Below are 18,702 nucleotides of genomic sequence, written 5' to 3'. Positions count from 1 at the left end.
TACACTAAAAACTGATTAATGACTTAGTCTGATGATAAAAAGTTATCATTAGGAGCAGACACTATAAGTTAAAACTCTCTCAAAACATAAAGGTTTGTTAATGAGAGGATTATCTTTTCTGAATTGGATTTTTATGTCGTTCAAAGATATCATTATTGACAAAATTTGGGGACAATTACATAAAATAAACACTAACCCCACTACATCACTTTCAATTTTCAAATACATGTTAAAATCCATAAATAAATAAATAAAAAGGTTTAAAAATATTTACAATCATAATCCATTCCAATTCAATGTCTATGTTCTATTTAAATTCAAATACTTTTCTCCAAAAAAAAAAAAAAAAAATTCAAATACTAGGCCTTAGCCTACTGCTTCTTCTTTTTTTTTTTTTTTTAAAGGCTTTTATCCTTATCCTTATCTCAATCTTTTCTCCATATCTCTATATAAAAGTAGATTCCTATATAAGAAATTGGAAAAACTTATTAAGTCAAAATTGGGTGTCCTTCCTTCTACTCCTATCCAAATTCGAGTGCGAAAATCATTAGGTGGGTCCTACTGTCATCTGGGAACAGCAACAAATCAGCAATTGCCACATGACATGAAAAGAGAGTGAGACCAGGTGAAGGCATCAACAACAACTACAACTACAACTTACTGGTGGCTTTGGGGCGAACACGCACACAGATTGGTGTAGAAACCAGCAGCTAGCGGCTGTCATGCAATGCTTTTGGGTTTCATTGTCAGACAACTTGTAGATCCTTAACAACCCCCCCGACACTAATTTTATTTTTATGTAACCCACCTCAAGGTATTCACTTTATCTTAAATCAAGGGAAGTTAAATTATTAATTTAATCCAATTATTGAATTTTTAGCACCAAAGGATTCCTTTATTAAATAAAATTTAATTTAGTTTGTCAGTTATTAATTTTGTCAATTTAATTTCTTAACTTTCAAAACCAAGTTAATTTAATCCGATAATATCTTATTGTCTCCATATAAATCTATCAAAATTAGCTGATCTAGTAAATGCAACATAAATTAAAAGCTTATTATTGAACATGTTAAAACTTCAAAATAGAATCAACTTCTAGTATTGATTCCGTAAAAAAAATAAAAAATAAAAAAAAATCAAGGATGACATTAACTTGATATGAAAGTTAAAAGACTGAATTGATACAATTAATAATTTATTAATCAATTTGAACTTTATATATTAGTTAGTAGAACAAAAATTTCATCTCACTCATTATGTGTTAACTTAAAATATTATCCATTGTACTTTTAATAATAATGCTTATTTAATACTTATTTGACTTGGTATATGATTTAATGAATCATATAATTTAATATGCGTAACTGGTTTTATAAACCACAACTTAATAGATTTTATTTGGTTGAACACTTTGTCCCCATACTAATGGGGTGGATGTGTCAATCTGTTTCAAAAACTATTGGGTGTAATTATTGAATCTTAATTTTAAGTTTAAAGTTAATCATGTTTCTCCACAAAAAAAAAAAAGGGTTTAAAGTTAATAAAAAAAATTATTCTTACATTTATGGATACCACGGTTTTTATATGATATTCTACTTTATATTTGTTGAATTATTGAGTCTTATGGTTCAATTTACACGTCTTTGATGACGTTTGGTATGGGATAATCTTTTAGGATTCTCGAGATGTTGAAACATTTTCACATTTGATTGCAAATCACACAAAGGAATCAAATGCTTGAGAATTTGGATTCTTACTAAACCTCCTTTTGGTAGGAATGTGGATTCTCTTTGAAAAAGGTGGGTATCCACATTTCCTGTGTTTGAAAATTTTTATTTTTATAAAACAATTTTACAAATTCCTCTGATTCTCTCTACTCTTTAATCCATAGATATAAAATAAAAATAAAATATAATTATTGACAATTTAAATAATTATTTTGTATTATACATGTCAATTAAAAATATTTTACTATAATTTTATTGAATTTATTTATAGTTTATATTTTTGTTTCTTATAATACATTTGGAGGGGGGGGGGGGGCGAAGAGAATTGATACTATCCAAAGGATTTTTTTGGCAAAATATAAAAATAGTTTCATTCCCTAGTATTCAAATTGCCAAGCATTATATTCCTTGAAATTTAAATGCCACCTTAGTGTCTCTAGCGTAAAAGTTTAAGGTTCAAATCCTTCATCCCTTATTAAAGAATTTGAACCTTAAACAAACTAATAGATAGCATGGCTTAAAGCATTTGCAGCAGTGTAGTTAAATAGCTATATAACTATTTTAATTACACCAAAACAAAAAAGAGGGTTGTAGTCGTGGAGCTAAAGGTAAAAATTTTAACTTCTCAGCTACAGTGCACAGCTATCTTTAGCTGTGCACTATAGCTTAAAGGTTAAAAAAAAAAAAAAAAAACTATTTTATGTTGCATTCACACTGATCAAAATATTTTAATATTATTTTTTTCTTTTCTTTTTTTCTCTCCTCTTTTCCATTTCTGCTTGTTGCTCCTCTTTACTCAGTCCTCACCCTCTTCGTTTTTGCCTGTTGCCGTTGACCAAGCCCTTGCCCAGCATCGACCACTCTATCTCGCATTTTCTCTGTCTAGATCTCCACCTCAAAGGCCGAACCTCCAAGCTCCACCCTCTCTCTGCTATCTCGCATTTTCTTTCTCTGTTGATGAAATTTTCGGGGGCATTTTGTTTACGGTGTTTTTCGATGTGGCTATTATGCGGGTGGCGGGAAAGATAGAGTGAAAGAGAAAGAAAGACAAAGCTGAAGTAGAAAAACAAAAATGCAAGTGAAGATAGAGTGAAGATAAGAAAGTATATGCATGTGGAGGAGATAAGAGGAGTATACGTGTGTGGAGGAGAAAAAAATAGGAAAAAAAAAATAAAGAAAAGAAAAGAAAGAAATGTGTATTTGGATGAAACCAAGATAATGGGAAAAATAAAATTAAGAATAATAAGAAATTAAAATTAAGAAATGTTACTACAATATTTTTGTAATAAATTTTATTGTGATTGTTGTTTATTGTAGTAAATATATTATTTTATTGTAGTGAATATATTATTTTATTGTGATGTTTATATTATTTTATTGTGTTAAAAGCTAAAATAGATCAACTGCTGTAGCATGTGAGTAGGTAAAATAGATAAAATAACTTTTTATGGTGCCAAATAGCTAAATTTTTAGCTTCACTATTGTGAATGCTCTTAGGAGTTGTTTGGATTTTGTGAAAACTGAGTGATATAACTCAGTTTTCATCACCCATAACTCAAAATATGTGAGACCCATAAAAGAACCTTTGTTTAGAAATATTTTTGAGTAATGTTTTCATCATTCAAAACTCTAAAAAATCTGAGTTAGGGTTCGTTTGGATACAGCTGAAAACTAAAAAATACTGTAGCAAATAATTTTTAAATGTGTAAATAGTACCGTGAGACCCATTTTTAATGATAAAGTTACTGAGAAGTAAAATTTGTGGTTCCATGAACAGTAAAATTTGTGTGGAAAAGTCAAATGTTGAGGCCATTGTTCAATGAACAGTAGCTGCAATAGTAATGAACAATAAAAAAAGTGAACTGAAACGCGTGAAAAAAAAAAAAGAAAGAAAAGCAAAACGCAATGCAGATGCAAAATGTGCCAGCCAAGCGATCTCTTAGTGTGCGTTTGGGAAGTGCGTTTTGCGCTTCCCAAATGCGTTTGCGTTTCTATCTTTTTTTTTTCTTTTTTTTTTTTTTTTTTTTTTTTTTATTAACTTTTTAGCGTTCCCAGGGACGTAAAGGCTGATTTTTTACTGTTCATGGTTACTGTGCGGCTATTGTTCAATGAACAGTAGCTGCACTGGTTAACTTTTGTCCATAAACAGTGCATTCTTGCACTGTTCACGGACCCATAATTTTCATTTTTCAGTAACTTTTTCATTAAAAGTGGGTCCCACAGTACTACTCACACATTTAAAAATTATTTTGTTACAATATTTTCAGTTTTCAGTTGTATCCAAACGGACCCTTATAGGGATAAAAACTAAAAACACGTTTGAGATAAGATGTTTTAAAGTGATTGAAAAATGTGTTCAATGGCAAAGTTGTATAAAAATAAAGTGCTGGGACCCACTATACCTACTCAAGTCAGACTTTACTTCCCTCTCTCACCATTTATTCTCCACTTTGCTTTCCTTTTCCTTTCTTCTCCACTTTTTTTTTCTCTCTCTCTCTCTCTTCTTTCTCTCTTCTTCGTTAACAGTTAACACCAAGAAGCAAAGTCTTTTGGCTAAATATTGCTAAATTTGAAACTTATTTGCATTATAGGTACTATTACAACTTATTTAGAGATTTGAGGAGAGAGATTGAATTTCGGCAACAGTGTTGCCAAAAATCTAAGAAAAGTAGGAGAGAGAATAAGAAAAAGGCTAGAGTGAGAAAAGTTGAATTACGGCAATGACATTGCCGCAATTCATTCTGCCTAACTGTGCTGACCGAGTGGCTGTGTGAGAAGTGCTTTGACTGAAAGTGTGAGTGCCCAAAAGAAAGTAATTGTGGCAATGGTATTGTCGAAAATGGGAGGGGAAAAAAAAAGTGAATGCCAAAATCTGAGGAAGAATTAAAGAAAAATATGATGTGCTATGTACACAATATTTTTACAATAAATCACAGGTAACTAGTTATTATTAGTTCAAATTTAAATTTAACATTGAGATTACTATTTTAATCTAACAATAACAACAAGTAACAACTTGATACTTAGAATTTGTTGTAAAAATTGTGTGCACTTATCATTTCTTAAAAAAAAAAAAAAAGTGTAATGGATTTGCCGAAAATTTTGTGGCAATTGTGGCTTGCCGAAAATGGGAGGAAAAAAAATGTTTCAATGGGTTTGTGGCATTGCCAAATTTTTTTTTTGGGGGCAATTGTGGCAATGACATTGCCAAAAATGAAAAAAAAAAAAAAAAAAAACTTTTTTCCAATTGTGGCAATGACATTTTCCCCACAATTTCGGCAATACCATTGCCACAATTGGGAAAAAAGTTTTTTTTTTTTTTTTTTTTTTTCAATTGTGGCGAAATTTTTCCACAATTTTAGCAATACCATTGTCACAATTGGGAAAAAAAGTTTTTATTTTTTTTTCATTTTCGGCAATGGCATTGCCACAATTGTTAAAAAAAAAATAAAAAAAAAAATTTGGCAATGCCACAAACCCATTGAAACTTTTTTTTTCCTCCCATTTTCGGCAAGCCACAATTGCCACAAAAGTTTCAGCAAATCCATTACACCTTTTTTTTTTTTTTAAAGAAATGATAAGTGCACACAATTTTTACAACATTTTTACAACAAATTTTAAGTATCAGGTTGTTACTTCTTGTTATTGTTAGATTAGAATAGTAATCTCAATGTTAAATTTAAATTTGAACTAATAATAACTAGTTACCTGTGATTTATTGTGAAAATATTGTAAAAATATTGTGTACGTAGCATATTATATTTTTTCTTTAATTCTTCCCCAGATTTTGGCATTCACTTTTTTTTTCCCCTTTCATTTTCGACAATACCATTGCCACAATTACTTTCTTTTGGGCACTCACACTTTTGGTCAGAGCACTTCTCACACAGCCACTTGGTCAGCACAGTTGGGCAGAATGAATTGCGGCAATGCCATTGCCGTAATTCAACTTTTCTCTCTCTAGCCTTTTTCTCATTCTCTCTCCTACTTTTCTTGGAATTTTGGCAACACTGTTGCCGAAATTCAATCTCTCTCCTCATATCCCTAAATAAGTTGTAACAGTACTTGTGGGGGGAAAAGCCCAAAGCTACTTAATGGGCCCGGAACCCACTATTAAGGGCCAGGGTGTTTCCGAGAATTAATAGGTGGTTGGGGCGGCCTATCTGAAGCAAGAAGCCCAGAAGCAGAAGAGGAGTGTCGTCCGAGGAGGCCACCATTTGTCCGAGGATGTCTTTCTCCTCGGCTATGATGAGCTCTGATCAAACGAACGTGTGAAAAGTCCGACTAATCTCCCCAACGATCCCAACGGTGGTGATAGACTCTGGGTGGATCTGGAAATGATCAGAACTAAAAAATATCTGAAGGAAAGGCTGGTACCACTGCATTTAATGCGCTGTAACAGCTTTTCTGGCCGCATTTATGTGGAGAAGACCCCTGAACAGTGCAACCTCAGCTACCGCCACACGAAGAACTAAAGTAGACATGCGACATGACATGCACTCGAGTGAATGCGTGAATGAAGAACAAGTGGACGATAGAGATGATAGGGAGGGATGCTATATAAAGAAGAAGGGTCCTTGATAATAAGGGGGGCGGAAAAAGAGAAAGGAAAAGAGAGAGAAAAGTGTTACTGTAGCTCTGAACGTTGTAATCGCTGTTCATTCAATAACACACCTCTTCGGACAACCATTCATGGAGTTATCTGAGCTTTAGTTCATGTTATCGTTATTGCACGTGACCTAGCCAACTGTTCTGCGCTTCATAACCAGCCTAGCTCTTTCGCCCACTCTCTACAAATTCATTGTTCTGGGTTCGTTGGGCCTATAACCAATCTCTTTTGGGCTTAGGCAACAAAAACCGACCCTACAGTACTTATAATGCAAATAAGTTTCAAATTTAGCAATATTTAGCCAAAAAACTCACAAGAAGCAACTGAGTTCTACTTTCTTTCTTCTTTTCTTTTTTCCCTTTCTTTTCGCCATTCTCATTACATAATTTTTTTTTTCTTATTCTTTCTTCTTTACAGATCCTTTTCTTGGTAGGTTTATGGGTTGAGATCGGTGGGTTTATGGGTTGTTTATGGTGGCGTTGGGTTTGTGGGTTGAGATCGGTGTGTTTGTGGGTTGTTTATGGTGGTGTACTCCTCAGTGGTTGTTGGATTTTGTGTGCTCTCTCGATTTTTTTTTGCTATCTCATTCACATTACTGAAAAATATGTGGGTATTGTGATTCTTGTTTTAGTTATGACATTGAGTTTCTGCTGGGCATAGTGTGGTGTTGAGTTTTAGATATGGTTTTGAGTTTCTACTTCTTGTTACCATTCCAAAGTGGAAGAGAGGCGTGAAATGGAAGAGGTCTGAAAAAAAGAAAAAAGAAAAAAAAAAGATAGAGAAGGGACCATTCTGACTTAGCATCGTTAATGGGTCCATCACTTTGTGCAAAATTTTGAGTTATAGAAAACAAAATAAAAAACCAAACAAGTTTTAATTTGAGTTAGTGAAAAAATAGAGATAGAGATATGAGTTATGAAAACTGAGTTTGAGTTATGAGATTTGAGTGACGAGTGATAGGGTTTCCACTATCCAAACAAGGCCTTATTTATTTGATGTATTATTTATTTATTTATTTTTCGAGGAACTGATGTATTATTTAATGTTGGTTGCCTTATCTGAACCTAAAGCCAATGGATAGCATGGCTTGATTAACGGCGGGGAGACATGTTGTCGTCTCTCCATTGTGGACTATCATTATTATTAGTTAATTGTGCGGGTACCAAATAATTAGAAGTAACATGGATGTTCTTAAGTTTTTTGAAAATATTTCCCACAATTTGATCCTCAATAATTTGTTAAAGCAAATGATTACTTCACACTCATTAGTGTACATGTTTCATATATTAAATGTGGGGCATGCTTAAAAGATGCAAGCATCAAATGTAAAAATTATGGATATTTGTGTGTACCAAGTGTACAATATTTACTGCCACTTATTATGCCATGACCTTGTTATCTAAAGGAATTGGATTATGGAACACTTAATGAATATTTTATTTGTATTTTGAGGTTGGTTTGGAATTTACACCTATGTACTCGATTCTCTGCTTTTAATTTTCTAGGCTAGGGGGGAAATTTTTTGTAAAATGGCATTCTTTTAATATAAAAGCGATTAGTGAGGCATTCACTCATTACCTTCTTCTAATTATTTATGAGAGAGAGAGAGAGAGAGAGAGAGAGAGAGAGCAGATTCTGGATTTGTATAAGGTTACTAGTCACACACAGAGTGGAGAGTAACAGAGAATCGTTAAAACTTTCACAAGGCAATAGGCACAATACTACATTACTGCCACACAAACCAAAAGAACCGCCTATAGATTCCACACTACTTCACGCTCGATGGCCACACCAATAGTGAAACCAGGATTCAGAAACAGTAACAGACAGTGAGAAACGCTCTATTATACATATATAGACCCATTTAAACATTGACAATGAACAAGCAGCCAAGAAAGTGCCTCAGCCTTAGCCTTCAAAATCAGTCTTTACCCACTGCCCATACTTGCTCTTCATTTTGTCATCCAATTCCTTGGCTTTAACATCTGAAATCTTGGCTACATTAGCCATTGATTCCTCTTGTACTTTAGCTATCCTTCTACTCCTCTTCCTTGCCATTGCCTCTCTTTCAGCTTCTAGTCCCTCATATTCTCTCAGCCAACAGCTGTGCACTGCACAGCTCAGTACCAACACCACCAACTGCATTAGAAACATTGCCATCAGAACCCCACATTCCAACCTCACCAAAAGCTTTGCCTCTTTGGGGTCCCTCGTGGACTTGAGCAAGGAAAGGCTGGATTGCTCTTTTGTAAACAAGGCCAATATACTAAGCAATTGTCCAATTGCCGAGCCAAGGAGAAGTGACATGTGGGTTATGAAACAGAAGTGGGTGAGCTGAGAGTAGAAGCCCACAAAGGAGGAGAGCAATGAAACACAAGAGACCATGAGGAAAGCCATACCCATAGAAGTTGGAGGCATTCTCAGTAGAATAATGGGAGCAAGAGAAGCTGAGGAAAGGATAAAGAGAGTGAAATTCAAGCATGAGAGGACAAGATTTGGAAAGGAACATGAGCTTCTAAGCTTAGAGGAAGCCATTTTTAATTGGGTTCTGAATTCTGACTCTCAGATGTTAGGAATAGCTTGAAATGTGCTATGTGATGCAATTGATATTTTGAATTTATAAAGGCAGGGGTTGGAATGAATGGAATGGGATTATGCCGTTGGAGGCTACAACGGCTAGGTAAGAGAGGTCCCACAGTCCCATGCAATTAATATTCCCTCCTCTGGGTTTCAACTTTCAACTTTCAAACATGTGGATTTTGATGGTGTTTTCAAGTTCAAAAAAGCCTACAGGCCTGTAAAACTGATAGTAACAAAATGATTCCAGCTGTTTTATTGTAAAATATTTCCCAAAGAACAAGAAAAGTAAAATGTCATCCCCAGGATCAGTTTGGTTCATCATGAATCATGATATGAGAGTTGATATGCCGTTGAAAAAAACTTTTTATTTATTTTTTATTTTTTTATTTCTTAATACATTTAACATGAAGTTATCTTTGATAAATACTATACAAATAAGCTAACACAAATAACCAATTCTTAAACGGACTCTAATTAATAACTCACAAGACGATTAACATTTATTTTAGTTAGAATGACCTACTTAATATTCATATGATGCGACTTTCCCTCTTAAATAATTTAATAAATAATGTGATTTAAAACACTTGAATGGTCTTCTAGAATACAATGCAATAGATTTGAGGAAATTCTTCTAACTCAATTTGGGAGAAAAGTTTGTCCATTGTGAACTGGAAAACATGATCATAATCATGTCCGGTATCTGGAGTTTACTACGACATAAGAATGACTAGGTAATATGTGGTTTATGCTTTGTAAATAAATAAAAAAACAATTTGAAAATAGAGAATTGTTTCTAAAGGTCGTACTTGAGCACTATCGCACCAAGACTTCACCACTTAAAAGGCTTTAGGTTTGTTTTTCTCAGTCTCATTCATTTTTTTCTTTCCGTATGTGTAACTTCTCCATCTAAACGTGCAAATGCTCACAAGAAAATTACGAATACAAAACAATGAAAAGTTGATGGTCCTCATCGAAAACATATCATTTTAATATGGAATGAAATGAATAAGAATTAAGAACCATCACTTGCGAATTTCACTGGATTGTCTTTAAGAGGCCAGGAGAGACCGTAAGTACGCTGAAGCCGGTTACATAAACCAACTTGTTTTACATTGAAAGAATCTCTCAACTTAAAGTAACTATGCATCCCCACCAACCTAAGGCTATACAATTCAATACCGGACCCTTGCATAACATTTGAACAGCTAACCAAGTAATGATCAGATCTACTTTTTCAACAATGCTGAAGTCTTGGGCCTCTTCGCATCCTTTTCATGAGTTTCCTGCTGCTTCTGTTGTATGTGAAGTTCACGTAAATAATAATAATAATAATAATAATAAATGATAAAGTAACTGTGGAAATTTTCAAATGAGGGTAAAGCTTCTGTCTAATGCTCTTGTGCACTAGACAGGACACTGGGCCGACACGTGGTCATGTTAGGACACATGTTGTGCCCAAGTCACCTTTAGTGCACAGAAGCACTGGAGGGAAAAAGACCCTTCAAATGAAACCAATACCAAGAGCATCTGGAACTGGAACACATGATGGAAAAAGTATATACATCAAGCAATTACAATAAATGAAACCTTGGAAACCACATGGTACAAAGAGCGTCATGTAAAACACACTCATCTACTAGAAGTTAAAAAAGAAAGTTCATCCATTTTAAATGCTATGATTTTTTCAATTTGTTTCGCCAGAAAAAAGAGAGATGCTCTGAAATTGAAAATAAAAGCCTTCCATGCTCTGTTTTCCAAATACACCCATTCCCTATGTATTGGTGATACTTAAAGCTAATATCTTAATAGTTGTCTCCACAAAGTTAACAGCAAGTATACCTGGTTTTTTTTTTTTTTTTTTTTGACTTGATCAATATTCTGCATCACTGTGGGTTACTATGGCCTCGACTCTATCAAGTGAAGCTTGCAACCGTCCAGAGTTCATGTTGAACAATGGTTCACTAGTACCAAGAGCCCTATTAAATTCAAGGTTTCAACAATGATAGACTGTCAGTGTGAACAAAAAAATAATTGAATGAACTGAGGAATGGCAATATTGCATGTATTCCTAAGAAACTATTAGGTCACTACTACATGTTAGTAAGATATAGCACTTTTAAAATAAAGATAAAAAAACTAAGATAAAGCACGTCATTGAACATAAAAGTGTTTCTAATGCTGAAATATCATAAATTCCAGAAGTTCTCATATTTACTTCAATAGTAAATGTGTAGAACATTGAGCAGTTACCCAGTAATTTCTGGAAGAACATAATCGGCCCTCCACCCAAAACGCAAATCCATGCCAGGAAACAAGCCAACTGATGTTTTATTCCGAATCCGAGATATGCCATCTCCACCGAAACAAGTAGTAAGCTTCCATTTCCAACCAGTTGCATTTAACTGAAAATTGTGGCCTATACCAACCTGTATATTTCCAGCACTCTGTGTGTGAAAGTCCAAATACAACTAAAGCTATCTATAGTGCCAAAAGCATGTGCACACACACTAATATGACAAAATACAAAATACTACTTGGTCCATGCATGCAAAATACTACATATTTCCTGCACTTTGTGTGTGAAAGCCCAAATACAACTAAAGCCAACTACCTTGAGTCATGCCTCTCTCTCTCTCTCTCTCTCTATGTGTGTGTGTGTGTGTGTGTGTGTATACACGTATATTCTTTGTATACGGAAAAAGGTATGTAAAAGCATCAAACCTGGAGATTTAGAAATTTGGTTACGGGAATCTTTTTGGAAAGAAGGCGTACATCTTGATGAATAGGCTCATACATAAACTTCCACCTCCGGTCAGGTGCTAAGGGCTTCAGTACAAGCTTTGCTTGAAACTCATTGATGGGAGCATTATAGAACTGAACCAAAACAACATTTAAGTCGGGAAATACCATTAAAAAAATCATCCAAACAATGAGAATTGGAGGTGATAAGATTATGATATATCACGGTATGAGGGAATTGATTAGTGAAGGAGTAAAATCCAAGCAAACCAAAGCCTGAGATGAAAGCTAAACATTTAAATTGTTCAAGCATTCGGTTATGCCATATCTTTTGTACAGAGTGGTTGAGTGAAACATGTAATGTAGTTACTAGGCTATCTATGAAATTAGTTAATTAGGTTAGAGGTTAGCAAGGCACAACCACAAAGATCAAATGAATGCAAAATCAATCACACACTTCTTTTTTATTTTCTCTTCTTTTTATTTTTCTGTGAAGGTCTCCAAAGCTCTTTCAGCACCTGACTATTTCCCCTGCTGTGTGAAATCTAGGTCCCATACACACTAGGTAATTACACGGAGGAATTCCTTAGGGGTGATCCTAAGATGCTGACTAGAGGTTTTAAACCCAAGATCTCATGGATTTCATGAGGTCTTAAGAACCATTAGGCCAATCCCTCAAGGTTTCACTCTTGTTCAAACACATGTAATTGTTATTTCTCCAAAGCAGCTTTGTCCAACTCATGCCTTGTCAGGACATGTCAAGCAGGACTACTTCACACAATATTACGTATCATGCAACATAACTAGCCTCAGCTTACACAACTGAGGCTTCAATTATAATTAATTTTACAGCCAATTAAGTGACGGTACTAATATTCACATTTAAGTATCAAGTCATATGAAGCAATATCATGGCATAATCAGATATTAATATCTCAATAACATATTACAAAGTAAATGACAAAAGCCAATCCACTGAATTAAACTAACTAAATTATTACTACCAGAACAGAAACTAGAAAAGTTGTGTTATTATATCCAAGGGAAAATCCCCTCAGCCAAACAAAATTACTAACAGAAATAATTCCCCATATGTTGAGATTTCAAACTATTCATCAGTCCCTTGCAACACAGATGCTTCAAAACATGCAAAATACCCAAATCAGACTGTTTCTATGGCTATAATCTACACATTGAAGACACCAAATATAGATAGCACATCAAATACTAGACAAAACGCCAAATTTTAGAAGACAGACAAAATTTTTCAAAGACAGACCATCACAAACAGGGTAGTCTATGTTCTAGCACTTGACTGCATAGTTTTACAATCCTAGAACTAAACTTGTGTAAGAGGCACTAGAATGTGCATATGCATGTCATCTTCTGATACAGTGTTGCCATGTTTTGAAGCAAATGACCACTACCCCCCTACAGTTTTTTTTTAGTTGGTAAGTTACACACACACCTAGTGGGTTTTGAACACATGAACTCACCCTCCATCCCATTATCATTGGCACGGTTCAAAGTTGTTTACCGCACTAAATCTATTAGCAAAAAACACGTCGTTTTTCAACTAACGTAGAGCTGGGGTTACCTAAAGTGATGCAGTAACACTAACACCCTGACCACATGACTATAAAGGAGTAACCTACTAACTACATAGTCCATAACAACCTTACCTTCATACTTTGGCTGCCAACACACAGAAGTAACATATCAGAAATTAAAAGCAATTGAATTGGACAAGTAAAAATTAAATCTTGCCAAGGCATAGAAAGATACCTCCAAATTGAGACCAACACGAATACCTTGCATTTCTTTCCTGAACTTCAAAAACAACTCTGATGGCATCAAGTTAATGTTGTATAGTTCTTCCCACGAAGTGGGTTCTTCGCCATTCGAACCCGGAACCGAATCCATTTATATTGAATCAAAACTGAAAGAAAGAATTACCCAAAAGCTAATAAACCCATTTCTTGCATATTCTCAGAAAGTTCACACTAAACTCGGTCACCATAATTTAGCAACCAAAAAATGATCAAAACAAATTCTTGCTTTTTCGAAAAGATAAAAGAACAAAGCTGTAGGATTGAGTGAGCGTATGAAACATCAAACACATAACAGGATGCCTAATTTAGTTTAGTTTCTTTCAAAAGCATAAATTTTAGAGGAAGTGCTTGAAGAGCATGACACAAAAAAGGAATTACCTTTCCAATCGAATACGTATTTAAAGCGTACATGTAAACGTATGTACGGCCCGGCCTGTTGCTGGAGGGCTCTGAAATCTGAATTAGGACGAGAGGGAACGAAAGGTGCACGCACACACACACGAACACAATGTTGTTTTGTTGGGAGGTGGAGATTTTAATTTTATTTACAGCAAGCTGCTGATTTACCTAATTTGTCCTTGCCCTTTTGTTCATGAATGACAAACGATTCACGTTCACTTTATTGTGTCAATTTGGAAACGGACTCACAAACAGCACTTACCTCCTTTTTTTTGGTTGGTGTTGTTGTTGTTGTTGTTGATATTGATATGTACAAATAGCACTTACTTGGTTAAAGTATAATAATGTAGTTGCACCTAATATTGCTATTTTGGTTTTTGATTGCAGAAGCTTTATCGCTTGCAACTAGACCATTCATCTCGGGCACATTTTCTGTGGAGCCAATAATTGTGCCGATTGATCGTCAAGAAGGGTTTGTAAATAAAAAATTAATGCAGAAAAATATGATAATTGTCCATATTTTATGTATCATTGTTATATATAAGATTTAATTTATCAAGGCATCCATGATAATTAGTTCACTTAAATAAATAAAACCTCCCTTCTTGAAAAAAAAAAAAAAACTTTGTGTCGTTCGGCCTCTTTTTAAAAACAATTAGCCTAGTTGTGGTCCTATTAACTTATAAAATAAAAAATGTTGTAATAAGTTCACTCAACATCATTCTAATTTTTTTTTTTTGGGGGGGGGGGGTGTGAGGGGAATAAATGTAGAGAATTCAAGTTTTGTTTTGAATGTTAATAGGTTTAATTTTCCCCAATTTTTAAAAAGATCATTCCTTTTTTTACATCTATTTTTAGATATCACCAAAAAGCATAATGATTGTAGTGTCAACCTATGATTCATTTCACTAAATTTATTGCACATAAAAATACAACTCTTGTTAGTTCTAAATTAAAGTGAAAGAATTGTAGTCATTCTGTAAAGATTTTCTTTTCCATTCATTATTTTGGTTTGATGCTAATGCTTTGGCACAAATTTTCGAGCCCATACATGCTTCCCATTAATGGAAAATTTTACCTTCCCCATACCACTGAGTATCATTTCCATGGTTGAAGCCGTTTGAAAAATTATACGAGCGAACAATTCTTGTTGATGTGGTTGCGCTTCTTGCACATGCAAAGACTCTATACAATCCCCATAGGATCTAGTAAAAAACTCTCGGATTTCCCATTCTTGTACAGGATAACCCTTAGAGAATGTAAAAAACATGGTCCTATCATCTATTGGTATCTCGTTCCCTAGTCTTCTAGGTTGAATCAAATCATCTCCACCAAGTCCGACATGACAAAGTCCATGGTGGGCTAAGGAATGGTGAATGGGAGGTGACAGCACCATCTGGCTCTCTGCTACGCTTTGAGAAGCATTTCTCTCCACAGCTTGTTGCATGATGTCTGACAATGCTGTAATACATACCTCATTCACAATTTTGGCAATCCCTACAATACCATTTAGCTGATTTTCTAGAAAAAAATGGAGAGAGATCTCTTTCTCCATCAAGCTTTGGATGAGTGGAATATCATTGTTATCAAATGATGAAGATATTTGGTTGGTGTGAATGCAATTGAGGCATATGATAGCCTCATCTGCCAGTTCATTAACCAAAATGTAAGGCAACAATAAGATTTTGTGCACAACATTACCAAATCCCATATGCTCCAACCAAAGCCATAGGGCCATAACTTGCATAGACTCCACTGGATCTCGCCAAAGGTTGATTACAAGGAGGGAGTAGAGTTTTCTGTCAATTCTATGGAATGCATTGAACTCCTCTTGAGAGAGAAAAGAAGATGAAGAATGCATAATTTCTTTACCTCAGCGATAGGATAGCAAGATCCTGCCAAAACAAATGCAATTGTCAATATTATATTGCTGTCACAATACCACCAACAAAAACTTATAGTTTTCGATTCAGAAGAAAAAAAGGAAGCAAAAAAGAAAATAAATTTGTTATCACAATACTAAAATACTAAAAAAGAGATAATTCTAGTTCATGAACAACATGCTAATGAAGGAAATTTGGCCAGGATTAGCACATTCTAAAAAAAATTTATATCTAGATACGTGATTGTATCCACATGAGTACAATTTCCCGCCCACCATTTCAATACATCTCTAGAGCCATATATCATATATAACACTCTCTAAGGAGAGTAATCCATCTAATGAATCACAGTAATGTCTTTTAATGGCCTGCTATGGATTTAGGAAGTACAAAGAAACCTGAAGATAGTTGTTCTCGAATAGGACTAATTTTCACTGTGAACCACTCGGCAACCAACTAGCGCAGACAAAGTCGGAAGGCGTTGAAAGTCACACAAACATGACTTCTTAGACCAAAGCAATTTATATGTATTGTCAACCCAATTATGAAAAATAAATACAAGTCAATGTCATAATGTTGTTCTTATCTTAGTGTTCTTCATTTACAAGGACTATATGCTGGACTACTCAACATCTTTTTAAGTAAGAATTCATTTATGGCAAGATGTTAGTATTGTTTTGAATCCTTCTATTGAAATTGTAGTTGGCTTCGTTAATACTCTTCCTTGTTGGAATGTCAAATTTTGGCAATTACAAAATGGACAAAGTTTGACTGTAACTACTAATAGGAAGATGACATTTATATTTGTCTTGTGTAATGCACATAACTAGCTTAACCCAGCTAACTAAGTGAGTTATGTGCATTGCATATAACAAAGCACTTGTCATATTTCTATTGGTGGTTAGAGCCTAAGGCTCCAAACATGTTTGGAGCCAAACATTTTCCAAAAAGAATTATATCAGTGTTTAATGGACTATGTTAATGTTTGAGGAAAACTAACTTGAAATCTAATCATTCTCAATTAAAATTGAAATTTTATTAATTGATTCCAAACATTTTCCAAAAAGAATTATATTAGTGTCTAATGGATTATATTAGTGTTTGAGGAAAACTAACTTGAAATCTAATCGTTCTCAATTAGGATTGAAACTTATTAATTGATTGATACATTTTTTTTTTGTTGCAAGAAAAATGATAATATTTTTAATCATTAGGTAAATTACACCAATCTTCCATTAAGTTTATCACAATGGCACTCCCACCCCCACCCCCCAAACCCAAAAAAACAAAAAAAAATTTGTATAAATGACACTCCCCTTGAGGTTTCTATAAATGCAATAAATAAGTCCATATCATTGCATGTTATTACTTTCCTAAAAGAATATTCCACTTTTATTCATTTGTAGAAATCCCAAGTAGAGAACATCATTTACGCAAACCTTAGGTGGAAGGAGTGTGAGTTTGACTATAGATTAGGTAGGAATCTTTTTTAAAAATTAAATATTTTAGTGGGGAAAGTCAGACATAAATTTATATGTTATATTTATTAAAACATCAAAAGGAAAGGGTCATTTCAATAAACCTTAAGGGAGGGTGATGTAATTTACTCTTGATCATTTTATCTTGGAATGTCCACAAATTTTAATTATTCTATCACTCTCTCAATTAATACTAAAGAAATTACTTTATTGGTTACATTTGTTTACAACAAACGAAACTATATGATTATTAATTACTTTAGTTTTGAATATCCATAAATTAACGTCTTATTTTATATTAACATATAAATCATTATTTATTAATAAATTAAAAAAAATTGGTTAAAAGGAAACTTCATTAAAGATTAACTAGCCAAAATGGCCAAAGTAGCATAAATAGCAATTGTGAGTTTGCCATAGTACAAACCATACATACCCGAGTTTACAACAATGTTAACATCATCCGAAGGAGGATTATCAAATACAGCAAAATCCTCAAGTTGTGACACACCCCTTCTAGCCAAGGCATTAGCACAGAAGTTTGCTTTTTTAAAAACATGTCTCACCCTGCTCTGAGGAAAATTCCTTAGGAGTAATCTACAGTCAATAAGCAGAGGAGAGAAGGAGTTGTTAGTCTCTTGGTTAGATTGCAATATATCAACAATAGTTTTGGCATCGAGTTCGACAATATTTTGAATACCCAGCTGGGTTGCTAGGCTTAGCCCATCTCTAAAAGCCCCACATTCGGCCATCACACTCGTTGCAAGCCCTATAGAACATGAAAATCTCTTCACCCATCTACCTGCACTATCTCTGATAACACCACCCCCACCAGCCTTTCCTGGATTCCCAAGCGATGCCCCATCCGTGTTAAGCTTCATAGGAGGTTTCAGCCATCTTATAGGAATTATCACCCTCGAATTTTGGCTTCTGATTTTCCCTACTCCGTAAAAGTACTCCAAGGCCTGATTGAAACATGACTTATGGAGAGCAAGATTGAGAGGGGTATTGTCAAAACAAACCTTGCTCCTGTGCTTCCAAAGGAACTAGACTGCGAAGGGAAATAGTATACTCCATGGTATAGTAGAATGATGGACAGTGCTGCTTTGATAGTTTGCTTTGAACCAGTCAAATAGACTTGCATTAAAAGTATATCTGAGTATTGGGGGCACACAAATCTTGTCCCAGAACATGCAAGCAAAGTTGTAGTCCCTTAGAGTGTGAGTTATTGTCTCATCTTGATCATTATGTACGGGGCATTGTGTGCAACAATTAATACCTCTCAAAGCCAAAACTCCTCTTACTGGGATGCTATTATGGTGGCAAAGCCACATGAAGTGCACAATTTTTGGGAGCATATCAATTTTCCAGATCCAAGATCCTTGAAAGGAGTTATCTGAAGGTTGTTCCAGGTTGGCTAAGCGATAAGCAGAGTTTGTGGAGAACTCACCA

General features: G+C 34.5%; 3 protein-coding genes across 3 annotated transcripts; all 3 read right to left on the bottom strand.

Annotated features, from left to right (window-relative positions):
* Positions 1–8,006: 8,006 nt before the first annotated feature.
* Positions 8,007–8,950, bottom strand: LOC112039773 (uncharacterized). Its single transcript, XM_024072678.2, has one exon. It carries the CDS (start codon positions 8,869–8,871, stop codon positions 8,245–8,247), a length of 627 nt encoding a protein of 208 aa, XP_023928446.1. The 5' UTR covers positions 8,872–8,950; the 3' UTR covers positions 8,007–8,244.
* Positions 8,951–9,931: 981 nt separating this feature from the next.
* Positions 9,932–14,152, bottom strand: LOC112039819 (uncharacterized). Its single transcript, XM_024072721.2, has 6 exons — positions 13,869–14,152; positions 13,444–13,597; positions 11,641–11,793; positions 11,170–11,345; positions 10,759–10,895; positions 9,932–10,211 (listed from the first exon to the last, which is right to left on the bottom strand). The coding sequence occupies exons 2-5, from the start codon at positions 13,579–13,581 to the stop codon at positions 10,790–10,792; spliced, it is 573 nt and encodes a 190-aa protein (XP_023928489.1). The 5' UTR covers positions 13,582–13,597; positions 13,869–14,152; the 3' UTR covers positions 9,932–10,211; positions 10,759–10,789.
* A 755-nt stretch (positions 14,153–14,907) lies between these two features.
* On the bottom strand, positions 14,908–15,750 carry LOC112039789 (uncharacterized). The gene has a single exon (XM_065770393.1). The coding sequence runs from the start codon at positions 15,748–15,750 to the stop codon at positions 14,908–14,910; it is 843 nt and encodes a 280-aa protein (XP_065626465.1).
* Between the last annotated feature and the right edge of the window lie 2,952 nt (positions 15,751–18,702).

This window comes from Quercus suber, unplaced genomic scaffold, assembly GCF_002906115.3.
Source record: "Quercus suber isolate HL8 unplaced genomic scaffold, Cork oak 2.0 scaffold_30, whole genome shotgun sequence".
In the NCBI taxonomy this organism is placed as follows: Eukaryota; Viridiplantae; Streptophyta; class Magnoliopsida; order Fagales; family Fagaceae; genus Quercus; species Quercus suber.
The sequence above is the reverse complement of the archived record's forward strand: the minus strand, read 5'-3'. Positions and strand labels throughout refer to the sequence as shown.